This window comes from Montipora capricornis, chromosome 13, assembly GCF_036669925.1.
Source record: "Montipora capricornis isolate CH-2021 chromosome 13, ASM3666992v2, whole genome shotgun sequence".
In the NCBI taxonomy this organism is placed as follows: Eukaryota; Metazoa; Cnidaria; class Anthozoa; order Scleractinia; family Acroporidae; genus Montipora; species Montipora capricornis.
Window position 1 is genome coordinate 20,669,963 of NC_090895.1, and position 27,500 is coordinate 20,697,462.

At 37.7% G+C, this 27,500-nt stretch overlaps 2 protein-coding genes across 2 annotated transcripts in view; both read left to right on the plus strand.

Moving 5' to 3' along the window:
- Positions 1-3,382: 3,382 nt before the first annotated feature.
- Positions 3,383-15,521, plus strand: LOC138030686 (lysophosphatidic acid receptor 3-like). Its single transcript, XM_068878569.1, has 2 exons — positions 3,383-3,465; positions 14,577-15,521. The coding sequence occupies exons 1-2, from the start codon at positions 3,400-3,402 to the stop codon at positions 15,519-15,521; spliced, it is 1,011 nt and encodes a 336-aa protein (XP_068734670.1). The 5' UTR covers positions 3,383-3,399.
- A 4,962-nt stretch (positions 15,522-20,483) lies between these two features.
- Positions 20,484-27,500, plus strand: part of LOC138030687 (melanocortin receptor 5-like) — a 14,336-nt gene continuing 7,319 nt past the window's right edge. The window contains exon 1 of the mRNA XM_068878570.1: positions 20,484-20,559. Within this exon, the coding sequence (XP_068734671.1) occupies positions 20,530-20,559 (30 nt within the window). The 5' untranslated portion in view covers positions 20,484-20,529. The remainder of the gene's footprint in view (positions 20,560-27,500) is intronic.

A 27,500-nucleotide genomic window follows, 5' to 3' on the forward strand; every position in this document is an offset into this window, starting at 1 on the left:
ATATTCTCTGAGGTTTTCCAACGCCCGTTGTTCTTCTCGACTAATGTTCGCCCGTGCGTATGATCCAGCATTAAAATCTCTTTCCAAAATCATTTTCTGTAGCTCCTTTACGTACGCATCCAAAGCTAACTCTCTATTTTTGTCGGGGCATTAGGGCAACTTGTTTTTAAAAACAGGAGCTTCAGAAAAATCACCTGCGACTTTGTCAGTGTAAAAATACTGCTTAAGCCTAATAAGACGAATAAAGTCTTCAACGTCCTTTTTGAGAGCATTCATGTCAACCTCTTCTGAAGTAGGACAGAATTTTAATACTTTTGAAAGCAATGACATTTCTGCCTCCGACAAGACCCTCTTGGATAAATTTATTACAACTTGACACCCCTCACGAAACTCTTAAGCATCCACGGTACCCAGTCCAGTGTTATCATGTCCACCCGCAGACTGTGCTACCGGTCTAACTTCCCCCGTGATGTTTCGTCCCGATATTACGCATGTATCACTGACAGCCTCTAAGCTTGTTTCCTGACCTGCCATCAAATCTTCCACCACCTCCACTAACAACACCGGTGAATCCACTGGTAAAGGATTTATGTTGCAAGCACATTCCTCGTCTTCTAAGTCTTCCATAGTGACCTGGTTAGACAATCTGTATTTGTCAGCCTCCCTGCGAATTTTTGAAACAAAACCAGCAATTTCTGAAGCCGTGGGTCGATTATGGGTAGACTCTAACTTGACACCAAACTCACTGTCCCTGCTCCTATGCTCCTCCTACTGCTTCTTCTAATCTCCAACGCGCCCCTAATTTTCTCAGTTGTTTGAACAATCTTGTTCTCAAACTCGCGAAGCTTTTCACGACCAAACTTATATCTTGTCTCTATATATGTATAATAATATAACGAATTGAAGATTTCATAGGTAAACTAGAGCAATGTAGATTTGCAGAGTTGGATTATTTGGTCGAAGACATTTATTGCTACTCGGAGTTGCATGCTCCTTGCGGAGCAATTATCAGGCAACTGCCGAAAATATCGGATACAATTAACAATTATTCATTGAAATCGAGGTGAATAGTGGCAGAATATTTACCGAGCCGCAAAGCGGCGAGGTAAATATTCTGCCACTATTCACCGAGATTGAGAAGATTAGTTGTTTTAGTATATACTCACGAAGTGACCTCAACAACAATTGCAGAAAAAAACCATCCAAAGTCGATTTAATTGGCATCTCAATTCATGCGTGGAAAACGTGCGAGCGGCACAAAGCATGCGCGAAAGTGTTTACAGAAGCTTCAAACATGGCAAAATCATCGTCAAGAACAGCAAAATAAAGTCATTAAGCACCGTTTAAATCAGCAATTTAAATCGAAAGACTGCTTGTTAAAACATTTTTACTGTTCGATCAGAGTTTTTGAGGTTCATTTGAAATGGAAATTGAAAGTGCAGGTGGTAAAGGATCCACATGAAATGGTGGCTCTAATTGAGGTGAGCGTTAGTTTGTTGTAAAATGACCCGTCTTGTTTCCTTGCAACCATGTGGATCAAGCATTATTCACTCCGTAGGGAGTAAATAATGCTCAATTACTCCGACATAGCGAACCAATCAGATTGCTTGAAACACCAAGATGAATGAGTCAGTATATACTAAAAGACGATTTACAAAATTTGAAAATACAGAACAATACCTACTGGCGTGACATGCAGATATGTTGTTGGTTAAGCTAAGCGAAAACGTTCTTTAACAGGAATTTCTTAGAATGTCTAGAATTAGATATCAGTTCGCTTCTGTTGTTCAGTGATGACATTTCGGGTTTACAGATAATAAAATACTTTTCCCAGAAAAAAAACAAGTTACATCTCTCGCTTATATTAGAAGATGATCGGGCATGTTTTACCTTCCGCCAATTGATGTACGAAATACTATTATCCTTAAGACTCCAAATATATTTACTTAATTCAGTTGCATGCTTATACCGCACATTCTTAAAGGAGCAGAGATGGTTTCCGTATCTTAACTTAAAGGTTGTATAAATGACCTTGTTCGTACGACTATTTGCTGATGATACCTCTTTACTGGTTGTGGCAAAGATCTTCACATGCAAATACAACGAATCAACCTTGAATTGCCTTAAGTGTACAATTGGCTACGTGCAAACCTTAAATATCTCTAAAAGTAAGTATATGATGAAATTTTTTAGGCTCGACAGAAATGAAATTACAACCTCCTTCCTCCTTGACGCTAAGCTGGTCTCTTCTTGGATTATTTTTTTAATGCTAAATATCTGGGACCAATTATTGACTGCCATCTTTCTTGGCATAATCGTATTTCCTAATATTATTATTTTTTACTTGTCTTTTCCTTTATGTCGTATCAGTCACATTAAATCGTCAAACTTTACTTTTCCCTTAATATATGAGCAACATGATTATTGTACTTGCAGCTCCTCCACTTATTCAAATTCTATCTTCCCGTGTCAATATCCCAAAATTCTGTCCCACGGTTATTGGTGGGTATTTCTGGAATGACATCCTATTTCTATTCGAACTAAACCAAACAAGAAACGTTTTGAGAAAAAGCTGTTCAAATTATACCTTTTCCAATACTAACATAACCAAATGTAATTATTTTGTTTAGATTGGTGTACTTTTCAGAATATTGCTTTATCTTGTGTATTTGTTGGTAATCTCAGTCTGTATTTCTTTTGTTTTTCAATCTCCTTAATAAAAAGCACATCTCCCTTAAAAACAATAAAACCTTGTAATTAATACCACAGGGCCAATATTAGCTTTAACTACTTTTGGCCCTTTCTCCCTTTCTACTTCATCTCAGTCTGTAAAGTTTTATTACAGTCATGGAGAAAAATAAAAAATAGAAATATAATAAATAACGAGAACTTCGAAAATGCTCCCTAACTGTCTTTAAGTGTTACATGCAACTTTTCCAGGAGACACAAAAGGAAAACTGTAAAAAAACACTGCGAACTTTTCAGTATTTTATACCTCTAATGACTAGAAGTTAATTCTGCAAAATCTCAACAACCAATAACAATACCTAGTACAGGTGTTATTGAAAAAGGGAAGATACACAAACGCCAAAAGCATCATTAAAGCAGTGATAGTGTTTTTAATTTTCTTAATCTATTGGAAGCTTGGTGGGACATTTTTGCAGATTTTATTCCCATGCAATTCCTAAGGAAACTAATTTGGTTAAAAGGGGGATGTTTTGGTTGTCCTTTGGATGGAATTTGGTGATTGATTCCGAAGTGCATCTGTCCACTTACACTAAAAAACAATTTTCATTTGTGTAATTAGAAACTTGCTTGTAATTAAAAAAAAAAAAAAAAGAATGATTTAATATGTAAAAACAAAAACTGAACTGATGAAGTTCTGAAAGGGCTGAACGAATGTCAGGAAAAACCATTACCAATCAGAGAACGTTTCAATACGAAAGCGTTATGACCAATTTACAGGTGCGTATACAATTGAAATCTCTTTTCTTGCTCTCCAAAAAGCATTTTGACACTACAAAATTACAAAATTTCGTCAAGCATGCACCGCTAACCACTAAACTGTAAATATGTATACCTGTATATTAATCTCGAAAACAACAATAGTATACTGTTTTTCAAAATCGGCACAGTTTGAGTAAAATTCTTATATGCTTTTCCTTCAATGAAAGAAATGTCAACTTTACAATAATTTCTTAAATCTCAAGTAAGAGGAATGTGGTGAACAGCGGATCGATCGAATCATTTAACATTTTACGTCCTCAAGGAAGGGAACATGTTACGAAGATTTGGTGACCCTTGCGTTGAAATATCTTAGAGCGCAGAGATCGATTGAACTTGGTTTGGAGGAAAGAGCATCAAATTTAGCATCTAGCTTCATAGATGCCGCCGAAAAGTATAGCTTCCTGTAAAAAATATTCATAAGTGTATTATATATCCTAATGTGACAAAATGCATTGCTAAAAAAATTAGAACTCAAATCAAACTGTCCCTACAATTTAAATGCAACTTTTGTTAAAAGAAAAAGTAGTTGTTAAGTGAGCTGCTGGTTATTTTGGATGTTTGAAAGGTCTCTATTGAACAGGCTTTATCTGGATGGAGTCCTTTTATAAACCAAACGCACTGTTCTGGCCTAAGGCAGTGATGTATAAACTTGAGCAAAATATTTTTCTTCGATCAAGCAGCTGAACGGGAAGTCGCAACATAATATTTACCGCTAACGGCACAACAGGACAAGCAAGATTATCCGTCAAATTAGGTGTTTTAATTTATTGATCCAGTTTTTATTAAGCTCCACCCACGCTGTTTTGACATGAAGTTGGGCAAATTCAAAGACATCACTTTCTTAGTAATGGGTTTGATTAAACGAGAAATCTTCTCCAAAGAGCTGTCGAGGAAGTAATTAAATTAGGAAAGATCTGTTTAGACTTCTGATTATTCACTTAAGCTGAAACAAGAGAACAGAAGAGTTTATTCATTTTCCTTTGAATCTAAGTCTGTTTCTCAATCCACTTAAGCATCCCTTTCTAAGCTAAGATACTCTAGTAAATAGGACTTTCCCCGAGAAATCTATTTTTTCCTCCCTGGGCGAGCTTTGTTTTGGCTTAGTAATTTACGCATCTTAAGACACGAGTATTTTTTTCTTAATTTCATTGAATCTCAGTCAGTTCTTTCTTTCTCTATTTACTTAAGCATCTTTTTTGAAGCGACTCCACTAAACGTGACTTTCTCGGGAAAATACATTTTATTTTCCTTTTATCCAAATACCATCAAAGAAGGTCATTTTGCGATTACATCCAGCTCGATCTCGGCAGAACAGGTGCTCTCAGTCCTAACGTCGTGTATAATATGTAAAGTGTCCTTTTACAGTATCCCTCCTTTTTTTCTTTTAACAAAAAGGCAAACTCATTGTGTATCGTGTCTTCTATCCTGGTATAGCTTTCTTTAACAACTTTTGGCATCAATTTGTCTATTCAACCCCTCTCTGCCATTTGCTTCTGCCCCAACATCTTCAGTGGTTGCCTACTTGCCGGAAACTGATGAGGATCCATTCTCCATACCGATTAGAGGGTCTCCTCAAGCGCACTGGTATTTGATTTTGACCAGACTCTCCAATTTCACTGATGTTCCTTACTTGTTCCAAAGTTCTTTTGATCATGTCGAGCACGATCCGCCCATCCGGCACCCACAGTAGGTGGTGTTTCCACCACCAAATTACCTTCAGTGTTGTATCAGCAGTAGTAGTAGTAGTAGTAGTAGTAGTAGTAGTAGTAGTAGTAGTAGTAGTAGTAGTAGTAATATCAAGATTATTAACGGTATCACTTTACTAAAAATGCTCTTCCAGTTAGGCATTTACATAACAAATTTCAAAGGTAACTACACTAAAACTAAAAAACAAATCTATATATTAAGAAAACTATCTTGTCATTAATTACACAAAAACTAAAAAAAAAATCAACTCAATAGGTATATTATATAACCAAAATAGGTTATATCACAACTCCCTCAAGGCAATGCCCGGTTCAAAGCCAGGGCAGACTTGAAAGAGTTGAAATTTGTCTCGTCTTTTAGCTCATTTTCTAGGCCATTCCACATAACTGGCCCCCTACAGCTAAAAGCTTGCTTAGAAGCTTCAGTATGGGGCCTAGGTACAAAGACATTGTTTGAGGCATCTCGTGCATTAAAGGAGTGAACCCTGGAGGTTGGTTTGAAAAAGTTCTTTAAACTCTCAGGATAAATAAAGGTTATTCAGAGATTTAAAAACACTTATTGCGAGCTGCTTAGAGCGTCTTTGCTCAAGGGTATCCCATCCTAGAAAATACCTACAGATCTTGTATCATAATCACTAAAAATTGTAATTCTCCCAGCCCTGTTTTGCAATTTTTGGAGTCTGTCACACAGTCCCTTTCCCATACATCCCCAAACTTCGGAGCAATAATCAAAATAGGGAGCGACCAAAGCCTCGAACATTCTCAGTAGGGTTTGGCGAGGCACCAGGGAACGAATAAGTTTTAAGGCCCCTTAACTTGAAGATAACTTTTTACAAATTGCATCTTCTTGGGCGTGCCACTCCAATGCCTCGTCAATTTCCATTCCCAGATATCTATAGTTAGTCACCCGAGTCAATCGTTGACTATTAGCAGTGACGTTTAAGTCACCATTTAAGTGCCTTAGTCGGTAGTGGCTACCAATAATCATGTATTTTGTCTTTTTGACATTTAGTGTGAGTTTATTGGATTTTAGCTACTTTTCAACCTCATCCAAGTCTTTGTTTAATTTTTCTTCAACCGTTGTGGGGTCATAAGCGGAAAGGGTAAGCGCGGTGTCAAGATTCAATATTCAAGATTTATTATTATTATTATTATTATTACTATTATTATTATTATTATTACTATTTTTGTTATGCACTATTTCAGAAAATAAATAATTGACATACCAATTAAAAGAAAGAAGGAAACAGACTAATTATACTTGAGTGAGAAAAAGTAAAACGTCCGTAACGCCTATAGTAGCAAATGCTTTCGAGATGGCCACTACCAAAGGAATTAAATGAAAGGAAAACAAAATATATACATATATGTATAGAAGTGAACTGGCAAAATAGATAGTACAGATGAAAATTAAATTAATAGTAATAAATTGAGAAATTAACAAACTTACATAAATATACAATATTATTTACATCAGTAAGTTGCATCTAGGGAGTCTCACATTAAGTTCAATCACAAAAAAAAAAATAGAAATAATATTAATAATAACAATAATAATAATCAGGAAGGAAAGGAATATAATAATCATATTCCGTTCCTTCGCAATCGTCATTATTATATTTGGCTGTCAAGGAGGTAGCGCTTATACTGTTTAATAATATTAATATTATAAGCAAGGGTGGGTACACATGATGACAGTTCACATTCTTGTAGGACATTTATGTAAATAATAAACAACAAGCTGCAAGGGTCCAAGTACAAAACCTTGTGGGACCCCACAAGTGATAGGAAGATAGTCTGATAGAGTTCCATTAACATATGTACCCTGAAAGCGATATGATAAGTATGACTTGAACCACTTAACAGCATGCGGGTCGAGGCCATAAATAAAGGTGCCGTTTTTCCAACAATATGCTGTGGTCAACCGTATCAAAGATCTAAGAACACTACACTGTAAATTAGGCCATCATCAATATTTTATTTCCTTTTACGTTTTGGTGCATGGAAGTCACATATTTCTAAAAACATACGTGACCAAACTTCCTAGGCACGAATTGGACTATCTTCCAGATGAACTAGATGCCAAGATGCTAAGTTAAGGTCAGCGTGGCATGAATCAACATAAAAATTCCTAAGTTGCCATGACTCCACAATCTTTGGTTTCCCTTTGGGAAAACACAATTTCCTAACACCATAGGTAAGAGAATGGTCGCTTATTCCGATGTGACAAGCCCCAGAATGCGCAAAAATACCCTTGTTATTTGTTACAATTAAATCAATAATAGTGGCGGATTTTTCAGTGACTCGGCTATGCACGTTTATAAGCTGGTGGTTTTGGTAAAGGTTGCAGATTTCCTGGAGATTCTTCGTATGTGGTTCTAGTGGGTAGGCAGGCAGTGGGAATGACCCCAAATTAAATTTCCTTTGATATATCTTTCTCTTGCTTGGTCTACGTATCTTTATATCTAACCCAAACAGGTGCTTCCTCGGTCTACGTATCTTTATATCTAACCCAAACAGGTCCTTCCTCAGCTTTGTCGTCACTGCCACCCCTTTCTCCAATATTGGCCGTTCAGATTCGCCTTCTGTGCAGTGACCTTGCGACTCACTTCCTCTTTCACGTGTAGCTCTCTGCTGCAAACTTACTTCCTCCCTCCTTTGGTAAAGGTGTAGCCTGTTATAAAATGGATAACTGTAGACCGTCTCCAATGTCCCCAACTTTCAATTTGTTCACACGGTAAGTTACATCACAGACTCTTGCCTCTTTTTCATACGGTAAGGTAACGTAAGGTAATTTTATTTAGAGTCGTAAACGCAGGGAGTGGTTGCCCAATCTCCCGAGCCAATGGCTCATGTTAAAAACGCACGGTCCCTCCCACTGGCGATAAACTTGATAAGCTTCACCCGGCTTCAGGTCTGGTGTGTTGGGTAGGACCAAGTCGCCAGTTTGGGAAACCGTGTCCTTAACCCCTTTATCACAGGTGTCCTTCTGTTGTCGTTGAACAGCTTTCAGATTTTCTCTGACATCACGGTATGCAGTTTCCAACCCATTCTTAAGATCAGTTACGAATTCAGTGTACCGACACTCAATGTCCGGTGCTTTGCCAATTATCCTATCCAGAGGAATGTGCATTTCTCGCCTAAACATTACTTCAAATATTTTCCTCGTGGAGGAATGGTCACTACTCCAGCAAACCATCATGCAAGAATCCAGTTCTTCATCCCATTTCTGGGGTCACCTTCAGCTGCCTTTAGCATGCTCCTGTTAGTCGTGTGGATTTTCTAAATTTGTCTATTACACCCTGGATGGTAGGCAGTTGATCGGGTTTTTTTTTAATCTCCAACAAGTGAAGTTGTAGCATGCTGGTTGGGAATTGCATAAGCTTCTGACCACTTTGTAAAACTGCACTGAATTGTCAACATAATATCACTATGGTCATTTTTATTGTTGCAAATTTTACATTTTTAATAAATTTTTATTCTTGTACATTTTACAGATGAAGAGCCACCGTTCAGTGGAAGCACTGTAATAAATCAATTATTATTATTACAAACACGCTCTGTACATGTCTTCAGTTTTCTCGTCATTTTATGCTTGAATTGATATCTTTATTAGTTAATCTCTGTTCTGCTGCTTTTAAATGGCCTATCCACGTTTTTTGCTCATTTTACTCGCTGGAGTCGTCTGTTCTTTCTGTGAAAAAGATTTTGTCCCGCTGGGCTGCCATGCGTGGCGCTGCGAACAACGAACTCATCGACCGGAACATCACTATGTTGGAGAGGAACAACTCCCGAATGATCATGATCCTGTAGCAGACGCTGCTTCTCGTGTTTGTTTCACAAAGTGCTGTTGTAGTAAACTTTGTAGGGGAAACAGAGGATTAAAGATGTATCAAAGGAGCTGTAGAGTTGTTTTGGGTTTGAATGGTCAACTTCGCGCTGACCTAAATGATATCACGCTCACTGATCAAGAATGTGGCAATTATGGAAGTGTTCCTTTAATAACCTCTGGTGTCTCTTCTCTAGAACCTGGAGATTATAATTTTTCTGATATTAAAACAGGTATAAATCTATCTAAATCTGACGATCAATGGATAACGGCCAACGAATATTTCAAATCAGTCCTTTTATTTTTCTTAATCGTCCAATCACGGCTCAAAATCTCAGCTCAAATATCAAACTTTTAAACGACACTATTTATCATGACTATTTCTCTGCTAGTTTTGGGCAAGTCGCACAAGCTACTGATGAAAGCCTGGTAACAAAGTATGAAGACAAATCTAAACATGGTCACAAGAAATCTCTCAGTCTTAAAACACTCCGCTAACGCAGGTATCGCTGAAATAAAATACGTATCTCGCCTACTGCGTGAAAAGCTGTGAAACAATACTTCTCAAGTCAACACTGACCCGATGAATCATGATTATTCCATCTCTAAAAATGTCTGGGGTTATGTCAAAAAGATCTTCAATATAAAAGCCGAAATGCTCCCTTTATTCTCCATGGACGAGTGTTTTGATTACTTTACAAGAACTCTATCGTCACTAAATCCGACCAGTCTTCAACCTTCCAAGCTGGATACCAACTTTATCTGATCCTGTAATTCCTTTTAACCTTGAACCTCCTACATACCAACAGATATCAAATGTGATTAGAAAAATGAAGGCTGCCGGTTCTCCTTGTCCCTTAGATCAATTATCAATCATTTGTTTTTAAAGATGTCCGTTTCTTCGCACCTATTTAACAGCTTGGTCAGCTGGATCCGTCCCAAGCGAATGGAAGAAAGCCTGCACAATCCTCATCCACAAGAAAGGAAACGTTAATGACCCTGCCAACTTTCGTACAATTACTCTGTAATCTGTGCCCTTAAAGGTTTTGATCTCGTGCCTTCGTAATGCCATTTTCAACTTCTTTTCCGCTAATAATTATATTGAACATGAAATTCAAAAAGGTTTTACACCTGGTCTCTCAGGAACTTTTGAGCATACTGCTCAAATGGCTGACATCATTAACAAAGCTCGTACCAAGCAGCGTTCTCTTGTCATTACTCTCCTAGACCTCAAAAACGCCTTTGGGCATGTTCATCACAATTTGATTCAAACCGCTCTTGATTACCACCACATCCCTGATCATATCAAACTTCTGGTTAAAAGTTTGTACACTGATTTCAAAACCTCTAAAATTACCAGTGAATTTCGTACTCCGTTTGTATCTATTGGTCGTGGCGTACTTCAAGGTGTTGCCTCAGCCCTCTTCTTTTTAACTTGTGTTTTAACACGTTTCTCCAGCACATTAAATCTGAAAAAAAAAAACACGTCAATTTGGCTTTTCCCTAAGGTTCTTAAATCCGATCCACTGGTTCCAGTTCGCAGACGACGCCGTTGTTATAAGATGTAAGGAATCAGCACCTAATCAACCGCTTTATAATCTGGTGTCAATGGTCTAATATGATAATAAGGGTTGATAAATGTTTTACTTTTGGAATACGGAAACTGTGCACTAAATCTGTCCAATATTTACCTAAACTGTTGATAAATGGAGTTCTTGTCCCGTGTGTGGAAATGGGTAAATCATTTCGTTACTTAAGACGCTATTTTGACTTCAACATGTCTAACAACCAACACAAGTCAGAATTCTCCTCTCTTGTACAGGACTTGATGTGTGACACTGATGAGAAACCACTGCATCCCAAAAACAACTTCTGCTGTACAGCCGCTATGTCCTATCTAAACTGCCCTGGCATTTTACTGTAGCTGACATACAGCAATTCTTGATTCTATAGTGAACGGCTATATTCGAAAATGGCTTGAAATCCCGATATCTGGTACACTGAGTAATGTTTTTCTAGAACTCAATAAACTTATCAAACATTTCAGTAGTCTCTGATGGTCCATGAAATAAATTACACCAGTCAATGGATCTATTTTCATTTAAAAAAAGCTTCTTCATTATAATTACAATAATCTCGTATAAAGATTTTCCCTTTATGTTTTGAAAAAGCAAACCTCTCAATGATGAGAAAATTAGGCAAAAGGTCTGTTACATCATATAATAAGTTCCCACTGACTGTTTGATATTCGATAGAATTAAAGAATATATTATCAATCAGTGAAGAGAAATGATTGGCAATTCTTGCTGGTTTCAGTACGTGGAGTTTCAGGAAGGAAGAACTCAGAGTGTTAATAAATCTTCTGTTAAGGAATGTTTATCGAAATTCAAAGATTAATATTAAAGTCACCAGATATTAAGCAGAGTTTTCGCTCTTGATTGATTTTGCCAATAACCGAGTAAAACTTATTCAGAAATTTTTCAAGATTGGAAGACGGATGTCGGTATACTACACCACATAGCATATTGCTGCTTACGTCACGCTCAATTTCAACCCATAACATTTCACTTTCATCAGTGCTAGAAGTAAGGTCATGTCTAACACTATTTTGAATACATTTCTTAATATACATACTAACTCCACCTGCCCTTTGTGTAGTGGGTTAAGAGAGTACTGTATAACCAGGCAGATCAAGATTAGAGATCTATTAAGCCATGTCTCGGACAGACTTATAATGTTGAAGGGATAATTCAAATCATTTAGGAACTGTACTAGGTTATCAAAGTTTGCTTGGATACTTCTTATACATGTATTACAATTAAGGAGTGAATATGCCTTGTTTGAGCAACTACTAATTTCAGGTGAACTTTGAAATTTATGTATATCAAAGTAATCAAAATTAACTTTGGAAGGTGTGTTGGATTCATAGTCAGAATTAGATAAGTGTGGAATATTACCAATATTAGATATAGTCTGTAACACTGGTAAGTCTTCTAGAATAGCATTTACACTAATTATCTGCTCTCACTGTACTTGCTCAAATCGGTGTTCCACTGGCCAAGGTTATTTTTTTTATTTATTTTTTTATTTTATTTTATTTTTTTATAGTCTGTAACACTGGTAAGTCTTCTAGAATAGCATTTACACTATTCTTTGAGCTTAAATTGGAATTATAGGACAGCTCTAATATTACTTGTTCTCAAAACAAACCAAACAAGAAGACAATTAGAAATTGACAACAGTTACCCAAAACACAATTACACAAGCAAACGCCTCGAACATGAGAAAGAAAATGTTAAAAATGATTTGAGATATTATAGGCAACTGTTAAAGAAAAGTCACATACTTTGAAAGATCAATGCAGCGCATATCAACATCCATCACTCAATTTTAAGAAACGCCAGAGAGAATTCTTTCAATTTAAGTTTAAGGCATGTTTTCCTAAGCTGGAGAAGTTCAGAGGGGAGACCATTCCATATTTTCATACCATTTCTAGAGAAGGAAAATAACCGTTGGTTTGTTCTCGACATTTCTACGTGGAAGTTTCTAGCTATTGCAGTCCGTGTGCATAGCGTTCCAGAATGGTATGGGCTGCAACGATTCTTTTAGTTAAGGCCGTGATTTGCACTCATAACATGCAATACCGGTGCATTTCTATTGTCAGTGCTGGTCTCCAAAATCTGGGATTTATCTTTATAAAGGGGTTTCCTTTCGCCCCAAATGAAAGTGGCTGGGAAAGAACCATCCTACTGTCTGCCTTACAAGTACCTCTTGATGATTGAATGGTCTTTTCTGGATTGCCGTTACCTGAACACTGCAAATCTCGCAGCCATTCAAAATGAGTAAGGCCTGTTTCAAACGTCACGCTATTGCTGTTCCGAACTAAATACAATAGTTCAATTCAACTAAAGCTCGGCAGAAACACGAGTTCTGCACGACCTCTTAGCAGGGCAGACCTTGTCGTGCCGAACGGCAGTAGCTCGACTTAGTTTGAGATATCGTGCTATTGTCGCGTCGAACAAAATTCATAAATTATTTTAATGTAGTTTTGGTTATTTTGCAATTTTAACGCATGCGTTCTAGTTGTATACTAAAAACCGAATAGCCCGGATAATCGAGAGTCCGGATAATCGAAAATATGAATATTAATGAGTCAACACTGAATACATTTGTAATCTGTAACAATTATTCGAGAATCATGCAAGAATAAACAACAATCACAAGCCATTTCTGACTACAATTTGCAAGTAAATCAATTTGTTTTACAAGTAATTTCTTCATAAAATGTTCAAATTAATTAGTTTGCTGCAACCTTCTACAGCGTGTACGTGTCTCTAATTCCACCATTCTTTGAAGCTGCATAAGTTGAATACCTTCCACATTGTTTTGTTTCTCCATCCATCTTGACTTGTGGGTTGTTTACCATTTACCACAAAAATTCGGAAATTTCGGTTGGAATGTAAATGGTAAGACTATTTTGGTCCTCCCAAACGGTAACTTTCCGGAGAAAACGTGATTTCTTGAAAGGTAGTCCAAAATGTTCAAACGGAAAACATGTCTACCATTTGCATACCCCATGATTTTGCCTTCCTCCAGACTCTCGGTAACCTTGAACGGATTTTATAAATGGTATACGCCGATCCCAACTAAATTTCCCATTCGGGAGTTTTTTGCTTACCATTTGAACAAACCTGGTACCAACCGGTTTCTGCTTGTAAATGGTAAACAACCTTGATAACTCTTAGCGATGTTTCTCGTGAGGTCACCCATTGTTATAAATATGCCAACCAGAACCTAATTAGGTGTTGAGACAATGACTTATTTTCTTCCGTGGTTGGCAAATTTGAATATCTAAAGAAATGTGACGTCAAAGTGTGTAAACAAGAAATTTCACTATACACTGTATATTCCACATCACCTGGTAGATGTTCTACATATATACATTCGCGTGAATCAGGGGAGGAAAAACCAGAAAGTTGACTTTGAGAGGCGAACGTTCTTTTAAATCTGCTCTCACTGTACTTGCTCAAATCGGTGTTCCACTGGCCAAGGTTATTTTTTTTATTTATTTATTTTTTTTACGACGCCGCGTCGATCGTGCCACAGCAACCTGCTGAGTTTGGTGGAAAGAGACCGGAACAGGAATAAATGAACGCACTTTCAGACGTAATCTTCTTCTTGCCATAACATGATATAAAATAGACTGTGGTATCAGTTTTTATTGCCTTCTGGCGTTTAAAATCGCCTTCAATAAGGCAATCTTCCTGCGACCTTCCTTTCAGCTGCTGTCCGATACGTGTAACCGCTGGATGGAAGGTTTCGGTTTCCGGCTTTGATTTTGAATTTGCCGCGACAATTCCGTGCTGTGGTCGTGCCACTGCAGGGTCAAATTCATTTTAGTTCGACATGGAAGTAGTGCGACGTTTGAAACTGGCCGAAATTTTACCGAGTACATTATTAGTTATTTGACAATGGATTATTTTCTAATGCAAATTTATCCTAATGTTCTAACCTCACTTTTTTCCTTCACGTAGATGAAGAATGATTCTGATCTGCAAAACAGAACTTCAAATTTCGAGCTTTTTTCTTCTTCCGAGTGCATTGCCTTGCTGACAACAAATGGCATAGAGGCTATTGCTGTAGTGACACTGAATGCCCTCGCAATCATTGTTTTCCTGAAAGAGCGAAGACTTTGCAAGCGTAGCATGTACCTGACGATCAGCCTGACAATTGCAGACATGTTTAATGCATGGCCTGTCATCATCTGGAGTTTCTCTCTGGGAAACGAGTGTAACATTTGGACGATTAACTACGTGTCTGATCCAGTTCAGATCACAGGAGCTTTACTCGCTTTCTCTCTAGCAGTCTCAGTAACAAACCTCGCTGCTATTTCTTTGGAGCGAGCGCACGCAACTTTTCGTCCATTTACGCATCGTCTCATGAAAAAGAAGGTGTTTGGAGCAGCTGTTGCGTCTGCTTGCCTTACCTCTGTCCTGTTTACAGCCATCGGCTTGTTACGGAATCAGTTCAATTTCATCTCTTTTACCGCGAAACTGAAGTCAGGTGTATTTTCCTTCTTCTTATTAAGTGCTCCTTTTTTTATCCTTGTTTCGTACACAACCATCGCTATTAAATTTTACTGTGGAACTCACCCTCAACATCATGGTGCAATCAGTAGAGAAAGAAAACTGACCAAGACACTGTTCATTGTAACTTTTGTATCGTTAACACTATTGCTGCCAAGTCTAATTGTCAACTCTCTTGGTTACATTTCTTCTTGGGAGATTTTTGAAACAATTTCTTATAAAACAATGTGGCTTTTACAGTACTCTTTAACCTTCTTATTATTCGCAAACTCATTCATAAATCCATTGCTATATGCATTTAAAATACCAGAGTTCAAAAGAGCTCTGCTGTTTCTATTGTGTTGTAGATTTCGCTCGGAGCCACTTCAGGTTTTACCTCTTAATGACATGTAAAATGTGCGATTTTATTCGGTCATTTAGTGAATGTGTGTTTGTCAAGTATATAGCAACTGAGAAATAAAATGTTCGTCCAACTACCCTTAGTTTCTGATTTGAGAAGACTTATATTTTAATTAATTCAAAGCAATACGTGTGGAAAAGCATGTAAAGCTTGGTTAATATAAAATGTGAGCCTTGTAAAGTCACAGTGAAATTCGAGTCAAAGAAAGTTGACGTATTTATGTTACTTACAATGTCCCATGGTTTGGCAAGCTACATGATGGAAAGGCCTGCGAGAAATGGAGTTGAATTTAGTATTATTCAGAAGGACTTATACTTTTTGCATTGAGAAAAGATTAAAGTGTACAGACAATTCATCGTCCACAACGAATGCCTCAAACATGGAGTAGCTTTTTAGCCTTTAAACCGAATTATTCGTACGACGATTGTCATGATTGGTATCATGTGAAAAACGCTTATAAAGGCAGGTTGAGGTTGGGACATACGACACTGATCCGTTATAAGATCCGTCTGTAATTATATGCTGGAGTAACATTGAATTATAGACGGCATAATTTTTCTTTCCCTAGACGCTTGAAAAAAATAATGTTATCTTTGATGAGTATTCTCAATAATTGAAAAGATCACGTGAGTTACATCTTATACATTCCACCTCATCTAGAAACTGAAACAGAGGAACCCAACTATGTATTCGGGAGACTTAATTCGATTCTACGTTGCCAAACAGCTACAGATTTCTTTACTAAAACATCTTCTAAAAGGTTCATGAGTAACCAGAAAAGAGTAGGCCCTTACGTCTTGCCGGAGGGATATTTTGGCAATTTTTGGCACTTGAAAGGCCACCTGGCAGTTTCGGATGTGCAAATGGTTTGGTTTTAACCCTTTCACTCCTGTAAGGGCCACTGAAACTTATAGATCTTACTCTGTTTTACGCCTGACGATTTTTTAAACGTGGTTGATATGTTGGAGAAACAATGGAAAGTGTACCAGTCTGAATCTGCAGGCAGCAGATTGCCGTTATTAGTTCTACTTTCAACGTGCACAATAGGTTATGTACGATTGACCTTTTATTTTTTTACTTTTAAATATAACTCATACTTATGAAGTATTGAAATTTTCAAAGCTAAATACATTGAAACTTGATAAAGCATTTTACTTCCTTAATTACTTACTCACTTTCGGGGGGTGAAGAGAAGTAAAGGGGTAATCATTGGCTTTCATTATTCCATTACTCCTACTCGAAAATTTTGATTATTCCATTATTCCCGTAAAAAAAAAACTGATTATTCCGTTGAAAAAAAAAAAAAAAACTTATTCCGGGCAATATAATACCGCAACGTCGTTTCACCCCACAAAATGGCATCATTCAATGATTCAAACAAAATGAACAAAAAAACTTTCCTTTAAGTTATACCATCATTATCGTCACTCCCGGTTACTAGCTTACCGTGCATAGTTTATGACGTTATTTCTTTACAATGGTAGAGCCTGTTTACGTTTGCCATAAGCCAATTGTTCACCCTATCTTAGTGAGCTTTGGGTAAATATAATTTTAGCGACCCCACCTTAGTCACTTTCTGTTTATGCATAAACATTACATAAAGTCTTTTAATTGTGATTTCGAAACGGAATCAACTGAGCTACAGTTCTTTCTGTAACACCTTTTTTCTTCCGCGAATCTTTCCGTTTTTAAATCCCACTAGCCAGAATTTTCTTAACTGCAAAACTCCGACAATTTGCCACCTCATTCTAGTAACTCTGCCATTTTCAACCCGTGGTTGAGAATGCAACCGCACTACAGTCAATCAAGTCGTGAAAATGCGACCCCATCCAGCGGCACATCCCCATTAGACAATTTTGCACTGAAGGGCCAGCTAAACCAAGTGGAAGCGTCAGATCTTGGGATGATCTACCAGCAAATGAAACAAAATAATACTGCAAGGCTGGTTGTACAGCTGTGTCGGGCACGGCCTGTCTTCTTCAGGGAGTTAAATGTGGTTAATTTGCCGTTAAATTTAACTTCCTGAAGAAGTCAGGCGTTGACTGACGAAAAATTGGTAAATGAAAATAATATATCTCCTGAAGAAGAAGGCACGAATCTACGCTCGCTATCACATTTTGTGTAAGATTGTATAACAGTCCTTCCGTACTTTTTTATGGACTTCTTTTCATGAGATTAAGATGGAATCGCCTGTTTTGTTTCTTACCTTCGATCCCCCTCCGGGACCACCCAAAATGTTCAATATTCCTGATTTTACTAACGCCTCACAGGGTAGGGTATTGCGTGACGCCAACTACACATGTGGGCTTAAATTTCCTCAGAGCAAATTAGGTTAAAATTATTTCTTGTTTTATACTCAGGTGATTAATTGAATCGCTATTGACAAAAGCAACCAGGCAGTCATTAATTTTTTAGGTAGTTTCATTTTCCTGATCCCAGTTTTAGGGAAAACTTAATTACCGGTAGGTGACTGACAATAATACGCTCAAGGATTAATGAAAAAAAAAAAAAAAAAGAAGAAAAAAAAACAGCAACAACAACAACAACAACAACAACAACAAACAAACAAATCTTTTCGCAGATGGAAAAAATTGTAGCCCGCGCGCGACTATTCAGGTTGCTGTTAAATCGATACTAACACATAAATACAGCCTATTTTTGACGTTGACCTCTCGCACCACGTACCCGAGGTTAAATTACACGAAAAAAACGAGCTTTCTAACTTATTATCGAATTGAAGAGGACAAGTAAACTCATCGCAATCTCTTCGGCCTCTGCCTTAAAAAAAGTGGGCTTTTCCTTTTGGCTTCCGACTTGACTGCCACATGAGGCACAAAGACTTTGTAGAGATTGTGAAATATTATTACCCAATAAGGCTTACACGAGTATTTTGCAATTTTCACGGGATGTTCTCCGGGCAAATAATTAAAGATGGAAAGATGGTTTTAAATTAGATGAGTATTTTGCAATTTCATGCCGGCGAACCATATAGGAGAAGCAAATTTACTGATTGAAAGATAGCCTAACGAGATGAGTATTTCGCAAAATCGATTCACTCGTCCAGTTGAAACGAGGAGGAGTATTTGTGCCCAGTCCTTTAGGTTCATCTCATGGTGGTTCTAGGTTCATGCCATGGTGGCTCACTGTGCGGTGGGTAAACGTTCCGACTGTATTTGCCAGAGGGAGCGAGGGAAGATAGACCCTGGTTCAGGCTGGTCACTTGTCTCCCAAAGAGTGGGTAGGGTCGTACCTCCTATATTGTTTTCTGTGCTACATCCATTGTTATCTTTGTTCGTCCCATTGTTCTTTTGGCCAATCCTTAAGACCGCTCAAGAAGGTATGACAAGACCCCAAAAAGTGGAAGATGCCAAAAAAGCAACACCAACAACAAGTTGAGGGGTGGGCAACCAAGTCGTGAATTTGTCTTTCCTGAGCTTACAAGAAAAGCGAAAATAATACCAAACAGCAGTGCCGGAAATAAGTGAAAAATAATAGATTTACCATACCCCGTAGGCAAAAAAGCAGCCACGTTTGCACCAAAATAAAATACTTCCAAGATCTTCACTTGTTTTGGCTCTAGATTTACATTTCAGTTGTTGCCCTCCGAAATTGAACATTGAAGATTAATGAAAAGAACATAGCGACTGATCTACCCAATCTGCGGCCAACCCTTCAAACCGCTACAAATGGCGACAATATTCGAAAAAGCGGGAACCCCTTCCAAGGTGGAAAAATTGTCACTAAGACAAGTGACCAACCTGAACCATGGTATTTATTTCCTCGCTCCCTCTGTGGTGTGGAAATGAAAGACCCTGGGAACAAAATTGATACTTGATCTTATGGAGACTGAGTTCATGAAGAATTTCTTCACTCTCTCTCAATCAATGTCAAGGTACAAACAGTGACTCTACTGTAGTAAAATTCAAAAGTATTGACGTTTTGAAATTGAGGTTCTCGGTGATAATTGAATATCCTAGACAATCGCATAGTATGGCTTTCATACTTCGTGTAAACCACACAGTAACAGAGCTACAATCATGGACAAAAGTCTTGGGACAAATTTACATTTGAGGCGCTTTTTCACACGCGCCAAACAAACAGTCTAGCGCGAATTCATCGACACTTGTTCAGCCCTTCCCCACCCCCCCCCCCCCCACCCCTACAATGTAGGACACGTGTACACGCTATTTCTCCAAAGTTTCAACACTGTATTTGGGGGGGGGGGGGGGAGCAACGCATTTTGAAATGGATAACAGTGCTTTTTTTCTTAAACTCCGTTTTAAAAACACAGAAAATTAATGCAAGGGACACGGCATTTTGTGATCAGCTTTTCAAACTTGAAATTTTGAGTTTAAAAACTCGAAATTTTGCGTTCACAAGCTCGAACTCTTGCCCAAACCCTTTAGAAATGCTAAAATTTAAGCCTAAGTTTGGTTTTGTTCCTCAGTAATTAGGCCTAAGGTTAGCTCTTCTGAAGGGTTTCGCTTTTTTCAACAGTTAAATTATAACCCTAGTCTGCATTTTACCCCTTGTCTGCAGTTTGTATTTTACTCCGACCGTGAGTTGACAAACTTTCGAGTTTGTGAACGCAAAATTTCGAGTTTGAAATTTGGAGTAGGAAAACTGATCACGAAATGCTATGTCCCTGACAGGCCACCGTAGAAAACCCTTCGGAAGGACCGCCAAAATTATTAGTTACGTCTTTCTGCTCTTATTTACGAAAATCCAAGCTACTACAAGGTTTCCAGAGTTTTTTAAAAGAGAATGTCAGCTCTTTCCGCTCTTTTTGTCTTTACACTTTTACGAAAGGGAGCTGTAAATTTTGACTGACAGGTGGGTCTTCTCTGACACTTCATCAGCCAATCAGGCTTTATATTTTCCCAGTCCGCTGAAGAACGGGAGTATACATGTGGAGTATCGAAAATCTTTTGTCAAAAGATCTCTTGAGAGTCAACACCGGTGGAAGTTCTAAAATTTACCGAAACGTCTGCTACGCAAGGTATGAACGAACCCGTTATGAGAAATTTCCAGGTGAGTATACAGTTCAGATCTCTTTTCGTCCGCTCCAAGAAGGCACTATATAACAAAACTATAAAATACCATGTTTTGTGAAGAATGCACCGTTATCCACAACTGTAAATCTATCAGCCTGTAATTTTGTAATTGTACCTTTTTTTCTAAAGTCGACACATTTTGAGTGATAACCTTGTATGCACTTCCTTTAATGAAACAAATCTTAAGTAGAAGGAAAGTGATCAACAGCAGCTTTGAAGTAGTCACCATTTTAAACTTTCAAGCAAGCTCAAATGTGTCTGCACCCGGAATGAATTTGAGGTGGTCCTTACGTGGTAATATCTCAGAGAACAGGAATCTCGAGATTGAACAAGTTTGGGAGAAAAGAACATCAAATTTAGTATCTAGCTTCGGAGATACCCCCCTCCCAAGGAATAAAGTACAAATGCAGAAATTATAGATAGGTACAGACTCTGTGTGTCATAAGTGTTTCCTAATTAGACGAATTTCCTTGCTAAAATGTGAAGTCAAACTGTCCCCACAGTTTCAATGCAAAGTTGTTACTAAAAAACGAAATAGTCGTAAAAAATGTAAGCTGCCGGTTATTTTAAGTATTTTAATTTAAAGCCGGTCTCTTTTGAACATGGTTTAACTGTATCGACTTACGTACTGCTTTGACATGAAGTACTGGCCCCAGTTGTTCAAACAATGGATAGCCGTATCCGCCGGATAAATCACTATCCAGTGGATAAGTCATAGCGAAACTAATTTTGCTATCCATTGGATAGTGATTTATCCAGTGGATAGCGCTATCCACCTATTGAACAACTGGGGCCTGGTGTATAAATTTTAGGAAAATCTGTTTCCTCGATCAAGCACGTGAAGAGAAAATAAAGTCGGAACATAACATTTACTGCCAGCGATAAGAGGAGCCGTCAAATTAGGTCACGGTTTTAATTTATTGATTTATTTTGTATCGAACTAATCCACCCACGCTGTTTTGACATGGAGTTGGGCAAATTTCTCAGTGATAGGTTACATTAAACGAGGAATCATTCTCTAAGCAGCTGTCGAGGGAGTCATGAAAGAGTATTTATTTAGACTCAGCTTCTGTTTTGTCACTTAAGGTGAAAAGGAAGAATAGAAAAGTTTGTTGATTTTCCATTGAATCTTAGTCCGCTTCTCAAATCAATTAAGCGTATTTTTTGGAGCGACTCCAATAAACAGGACTTTTCCGGGGAAAATGACTTTTTCCTCCCTGAGCGTGCTAATTGTCTTGGTAATTTACATATCATGTAGCATGTGTGAGTTTCTTGGGACTTCTTTGAATCTCAATTTTTCCTTTCTAAATTCACTTAAGCATATTTTTTTAAGCGACTCCAATAAACAGGGCTTTCTCAGGAAACTTTAAACCCCTTTTTCTTTTATCTAAATGCCATCGAACAAGGTTAATTCAGAAAAATTACAATTTAAAGTCAAACTAACCCCACAGTTTTAATGCAAAATTGTTACAAAAAAGTAGTTGTAAAAAATTGAGCAGCTGCTTATTTTTAGTATTTTGAAGGTCAATTTTGAACATGTTTTAACTGCATGAAGTCATTCAATCAACCAAACTCACTGTTTTGGCTTGAACTTGTGATATATCTGCTAACGTAATAACAAGCGCCGTTGCGTGTTTTAATTTATTGCTTTAGTTTTTATGAAACAAATCCACCCAGATTGATTTGACACGAAGTTGGGCAAAGTTAAAGACAACTCTTTCTCAGTAATGGGTTAAATTAAACGAAGAATCATTCCCCAAACAGCTGTCGAGGAAGTCATTAAGACTCAGCTTCTGTCACTTAACGTGAAACAGGAGAACATAATTTTATTCTTCTTTCTCAGTTCATTTTCGCCTCTTTTTCGAAGTGACTATAATAAGCAGGCCTTTGTCGGGAAAATTTATTTTCTCCTCCCTGTTCAGACGATTTCGTAACTTGTTTCCCTGGTACAAATCAGTGTGTGGCCCCTTATAATGATCTCCAAGCTCTCCTGAATCTGGGTGTGGCTTGTGCAAGTCTCGTTTCCACTTGCATGGGTCTCGAAGCTTTTGGCGTGGTTAGAATTCAATTTCTTGGCGCCGATCACTTTCTGCTTCACTAAAGACATATTCTGTCCATGATTCCGATTTCGTTTTATCGAAATATTCTTGCGCTCTCTTCTGAGCATGGGCTCGATTTGTAGCTGTTAAATTTTGTTTTCGCCTTACATTTTTCTTCTTTTAAACGTTTCCAAGCGGTCCTCAGATTCTTCTGCCGGCTTTTCCAGATGGGCCTCAAGCATCTCGCTGAAACAACGAACCTTACTCTTCTACCAGATGTTCAGACGATTACATAACTTATTGACGACCTAAAGAAATAACCAAGCTATATTCAAACAAAATAAAACGAAACAAAACGATAATTCGAGGGAAAAAATGCCTAATGTTGTACTTTCTTAAGGAGGCTCGAAAGGGTTTTTAGCTGAGCGCGCGCGCGTAAGCCACACACGCAATTCGTAAGCTGCTCGCGTCAGGTCATGATTCAAATGGGTCACCAGAAATAAACAAATACCGCTAATTTCGCTCACCTTTATCCTAATTCCTATATATAAGGAATATAAACAGACATCTCCTATTCACGAAAGCTGCGAAATTTCTACACAAACGGTCTAATGGTCACTTAAATCCGTTTGTGTTGCTCTGTAGCTCCACTCGCGCGTACTCGAATGAGTGGGTGACGCATGCGTAAATGCTGATCTTGTAACCCCCTCATTTTTCCTGATTTTGCAACTTTACTCGTTTATATCTCTGCTTCCGGACGGTGAATTTTTTTCATTTTTTGCATGTTAACTTAGATTAATTTAAACCGTTTGTCTTTCAAATTTAAAAAAATTCTGTAGGTGAAAAAAAAGTTACAGACACATTTCAAAAAAACTGATTTTCCCGAAAAACTGGCCTACAGATTTTGTTGAATTTTAAATATTTTAGAGAGTATTTCTAACATTTCCTGGTGACGCGAAATGGGAAAATTTCACCGTCCCGTTTCTTCAAAAAAGACAACATATGTAGATTTTAAGGCTCAAAGAAATGCCTAATATCGTTGCCATGGTAACTTTATTTTGGAGCAAAATATAATGTGAGAAATCTACGATGGGTACTTAATACCCTGGCCAAATTTCGTCCTGATATGATTACCCTAACTGTATCTAAGGACAGAATGTGTTTATTTCTTTGAAAAATTGAGAAACTATTTCGAGCCTCCTTAACCTCGATCGAATACTTACGAAAACTAACTGACAAAAAAATCATCAGGTCTTTTTATAACGCACAACACTAAGCTCATACCGGATTACTTGTTGTTTGAATTTCCCAGTTGAGGCGACACCTATATAATACAAAAAAGTTCTGCTAATTAATAGTTTGTTTGTTACTCGTTTCCACCTATTACAATCATAAATCATAAAATTTTCTTTCAGGAAAGCGTTTCCGTGTTTGGTGTTTTTTTTTTAGAATTGAGGACGTTTCCAAAACTTTGCTTCAACAACCATTTAACAATTCCGTCTTTGTTATCGGGAATGAGTTGGCCCCCTCTTTGAACATCGTTGGGTTAGCGCGTGCGCACTAATCAGTTTCTCAGTGCTTAATTAAAATAAAAAAGGTAGCCTGTGAAATTATATGATCACATGATCTGTAAATTACCGAGAAAGTCAGTTGTTAAAAGGAGCTGAGTGTAGTGCAATTCAGAGATTAATCGGGCGAGTAATTCTTATTTCGCTCCATTACTCCCTGAATTGCACAACTCGAAATCCTATTATCAATTAATCGTAATTACAGAATTACAAAATTAAAGAAAAACGAAGGTCATAAATTTTTATATCTTTATCTGTGCAACTTTTCTTCTTCTTCTTCTTTTTTTTTTGATAAAAATAGATCTAGAAACACTGAAACAAATGATCCAAGTACAAATATACAAATAGCGCCCTCTTGATGACGCGTACATTTGTCCAATTAGAAACTGTCCTATATATTAATGCTGAAAGAAGGCCTGTTGATAAAAAAATAAGATTCGAGAGTCTTGTAATAGTGAAGATTAATTATATAAACACCAATGACATACCAGGCCCCAGTTGTTAAAATGGTGGATAACGCTATCCACCAGATAAATCACTATCAATTTTAGAACACAATTGGTTTTGCTATGACTTATCCCCTGCATAATGATCTATCCGCTTGATAGCGCTATGTTGTCAGCTACAATTTAGAAAGTAACAAAAACGATGCAGCTAACGCTTCAGTCGGTCAAGCTATAAGATTAGTGAAAAAGAGACAAGATGATTTCTTGTTAGCTTATAAGTCGCAGTTCGGATAGAAGACTGTACGGGAATATCTGGAGCTCGAATTACCTGACGATTCTGACGATGAGAAAAAGATCTACTGGACCGAAGAGCGCGCGGCGAAAAATTCACGGAAATTCGCTTTTTAACGGAATGATCATCAAACTTCCAGCATCGTTTCATCAAAGCAGTCTTCTAATTTAACAGCCCAGTCGTGTCCTATTCCGACGATTGTCACCAGAGGACCGTTTCTTAGTCAGAGTTCCCGAGTGTCTGCAGTCCAAAAGGCTTCGCCCGAATCCTGCTTTGCTTGCGGGAAAATCGGTCATTGAGGAGCCATTGCCCAGTAGTAAATCAGTATACGAGCATCGCAGATGGGCTGGCGTTGCAATGACTATCTGCCGCCGAAGTGCCAAGTGTAGTTTGCTCTTTTATTACGTTTATATACTTTTCTGCATCGGGAACAGGAAGAATTGAGAAGAAAAAATTAAGAAAAACCTAAGAATGATCCGTGTAGCGTTTCTGTTAAAGAAAGATTGCGAACATTTTGGAAGCAAAGGCATGCAAGAGATTGATTTTAGATCTTAGGCATGTGAACTTACCACCTGTACAAGAGTAAGTTCAAGCCTGCGTGCGAAGACATTTTGGTTCCCAAAGAAGTTCTTAGGCCTCGAGTCTTAATGTTTTTTTTTTTTTTCATTTGAAATGTAGTTGTCTCCACATAGATTTTTTCCCTGAACACAGAAAGTTTTCAGCATTCGTGGTTCGATCATGTGAAAGTAAGGCAAGTGAAGGCGTCGTATTTTAATTAGAACTTTGGGAAGCGATCAATTTTAACGTGCCCATAATCCCAAAATGTTTTTTTTTTTTTGGCTAAAATGAATCTTTGCGCCCGTTCGAAACGCATTGCGGCCGTTTTTTCCTTTTTCTAACAAATCCTACTATTTTATAGGCTTCGAAAGTTGCGAAAATCCAAGTATCTTTTGTTCACGACCGAGTCAGAAGGGGAGTGGGTCTATTCCTGTTTTGACGTCACAATCTACTTTGCATGCATTTTTACAAAGAGTTAATGCAATGTAAATCAGTTTGTGACGTCAAAAGACTCGGTCGTGAACAAACGATGCTTGGATTTTCGCAACTGTCGAAGCCTATAAAATGGCAGGATTTGTTAGAAAAAGGAAAAAAAAATGGCCACAATGCGTTTCGAACAGGTGCAAAGCTTCATTTTAGCGAAAAAAATATTTTGGCGTTATGGGCAATGGTAGTCCAATCTGGTTAAAGAGAGGACATCTAAATTGGTGTATTCTAACGCATCCAGCGTAGGATGCGGTAGTTCAGTCGCTATCGAGGTAAGGGCGCTTCATCAGAATTGGTCCGAGGCTAAGAGTAAAGAAAGTTCCACTTTTAAAAATTTGAAAATGGTCTCCTTGTGGCTTAATGCCTTTGAAGAAGATTTGAGATCAAAAATTGTGTCATGGTTCACAGATAATTCTTTTATCAATTGTAGCCAAACGATCCAAGGTCCCTCAACTTCAGAAATCGTCACTGAATATTGTTCAGTAATGTATATTAAACGAAATAAGTAGAATAATAGATTATGATGATTACACACACCATCAATGACGACATATTTAAATTCTTAGATGAAACGTGGACTCCACATACAGTTGTCACTCGTTATGCATGTCATTACGTGGGATGCCCCCTGAAGGGCAGACCACGTTTTAAAATGGGGACCGTTTGCACATATTGTAACGTTTGTTGTAATTGGCTAGTTTCTGTAACGTCTGGAAAGTGTAAATGTATGAAAGATATAACGGCTTATTTTAGTGGACACATGTTCGTTCTACGCCATCCATACGTCATGGTCACTGGAACAGCTCTTGATTGGTTTAAGTCTTATTTAACTAATCGTACACAACGATGTCTCCTTAATGGTTCTCTCTCTGAAATCTGTTCACTTAAATGTGGGGTACCGCAAGGAACAATCCTTGGCCCCCTCTTGTTTCTTATCTATATTAATGACTTGCCAAACTGCCTAATATCGTGCTAGGATGTATGCGGATGACACCCACATCACCTATGCTGGCGTTGATGCGAATTCAATACAGTTAAATCTGAATCACGACTTAGGTAACTTAAACAAATGGCTTATTTCTAATAAACTTACTTTGAACAGTGCTAAAACTGAATTTATGCTAGTTGGCTCCAGACAAAAATTGAGTACTTTGCCGAACCCACTTAAGCTTTCGACTGATAATGTTGCGATTGGCCATGTTTCCCCTGTTAAATCGCTTGGAAGATTTATTGATGAAAATCTACGGTGGCAAACACACGTTGATAAATTATCTAAAAATGGTCGCTTCCGGGATAGGAGCAATAAAAAAGAATTAGACCGTTTGTCCCTCCACCTACTCTTCATTAGATATACAATGCACTAAATCAATCTCATTTCGACTATTAGCATAAGCATAATTTATTCACGATGAAAAAATAAAATTTAAAATGCATCATGACAAGAAAACACGAGGTTGACCCTATAACGTTTCCTGGAATTAAAAACTAAAACAAGCATCATAATTACATATTTACAATTTTACAAATTA

Excerpts from the sequence above, each read along its gene's own strand:
- LOC138030686 (XM_068878569.1), top strand. The coding sequence starts at position 3,400 with ATGTCAGGAAAAACCATTACCAATCAGAGAACGTTTCAATACGAAAGC. Across the intron at positions 3,466-14,576 it reads GCGTTATGACCAATTTACAG|ATGAAGAATGATTCTGATCT; the intron begins GTGCGTATACAA and ends TCCTTCACGTAG.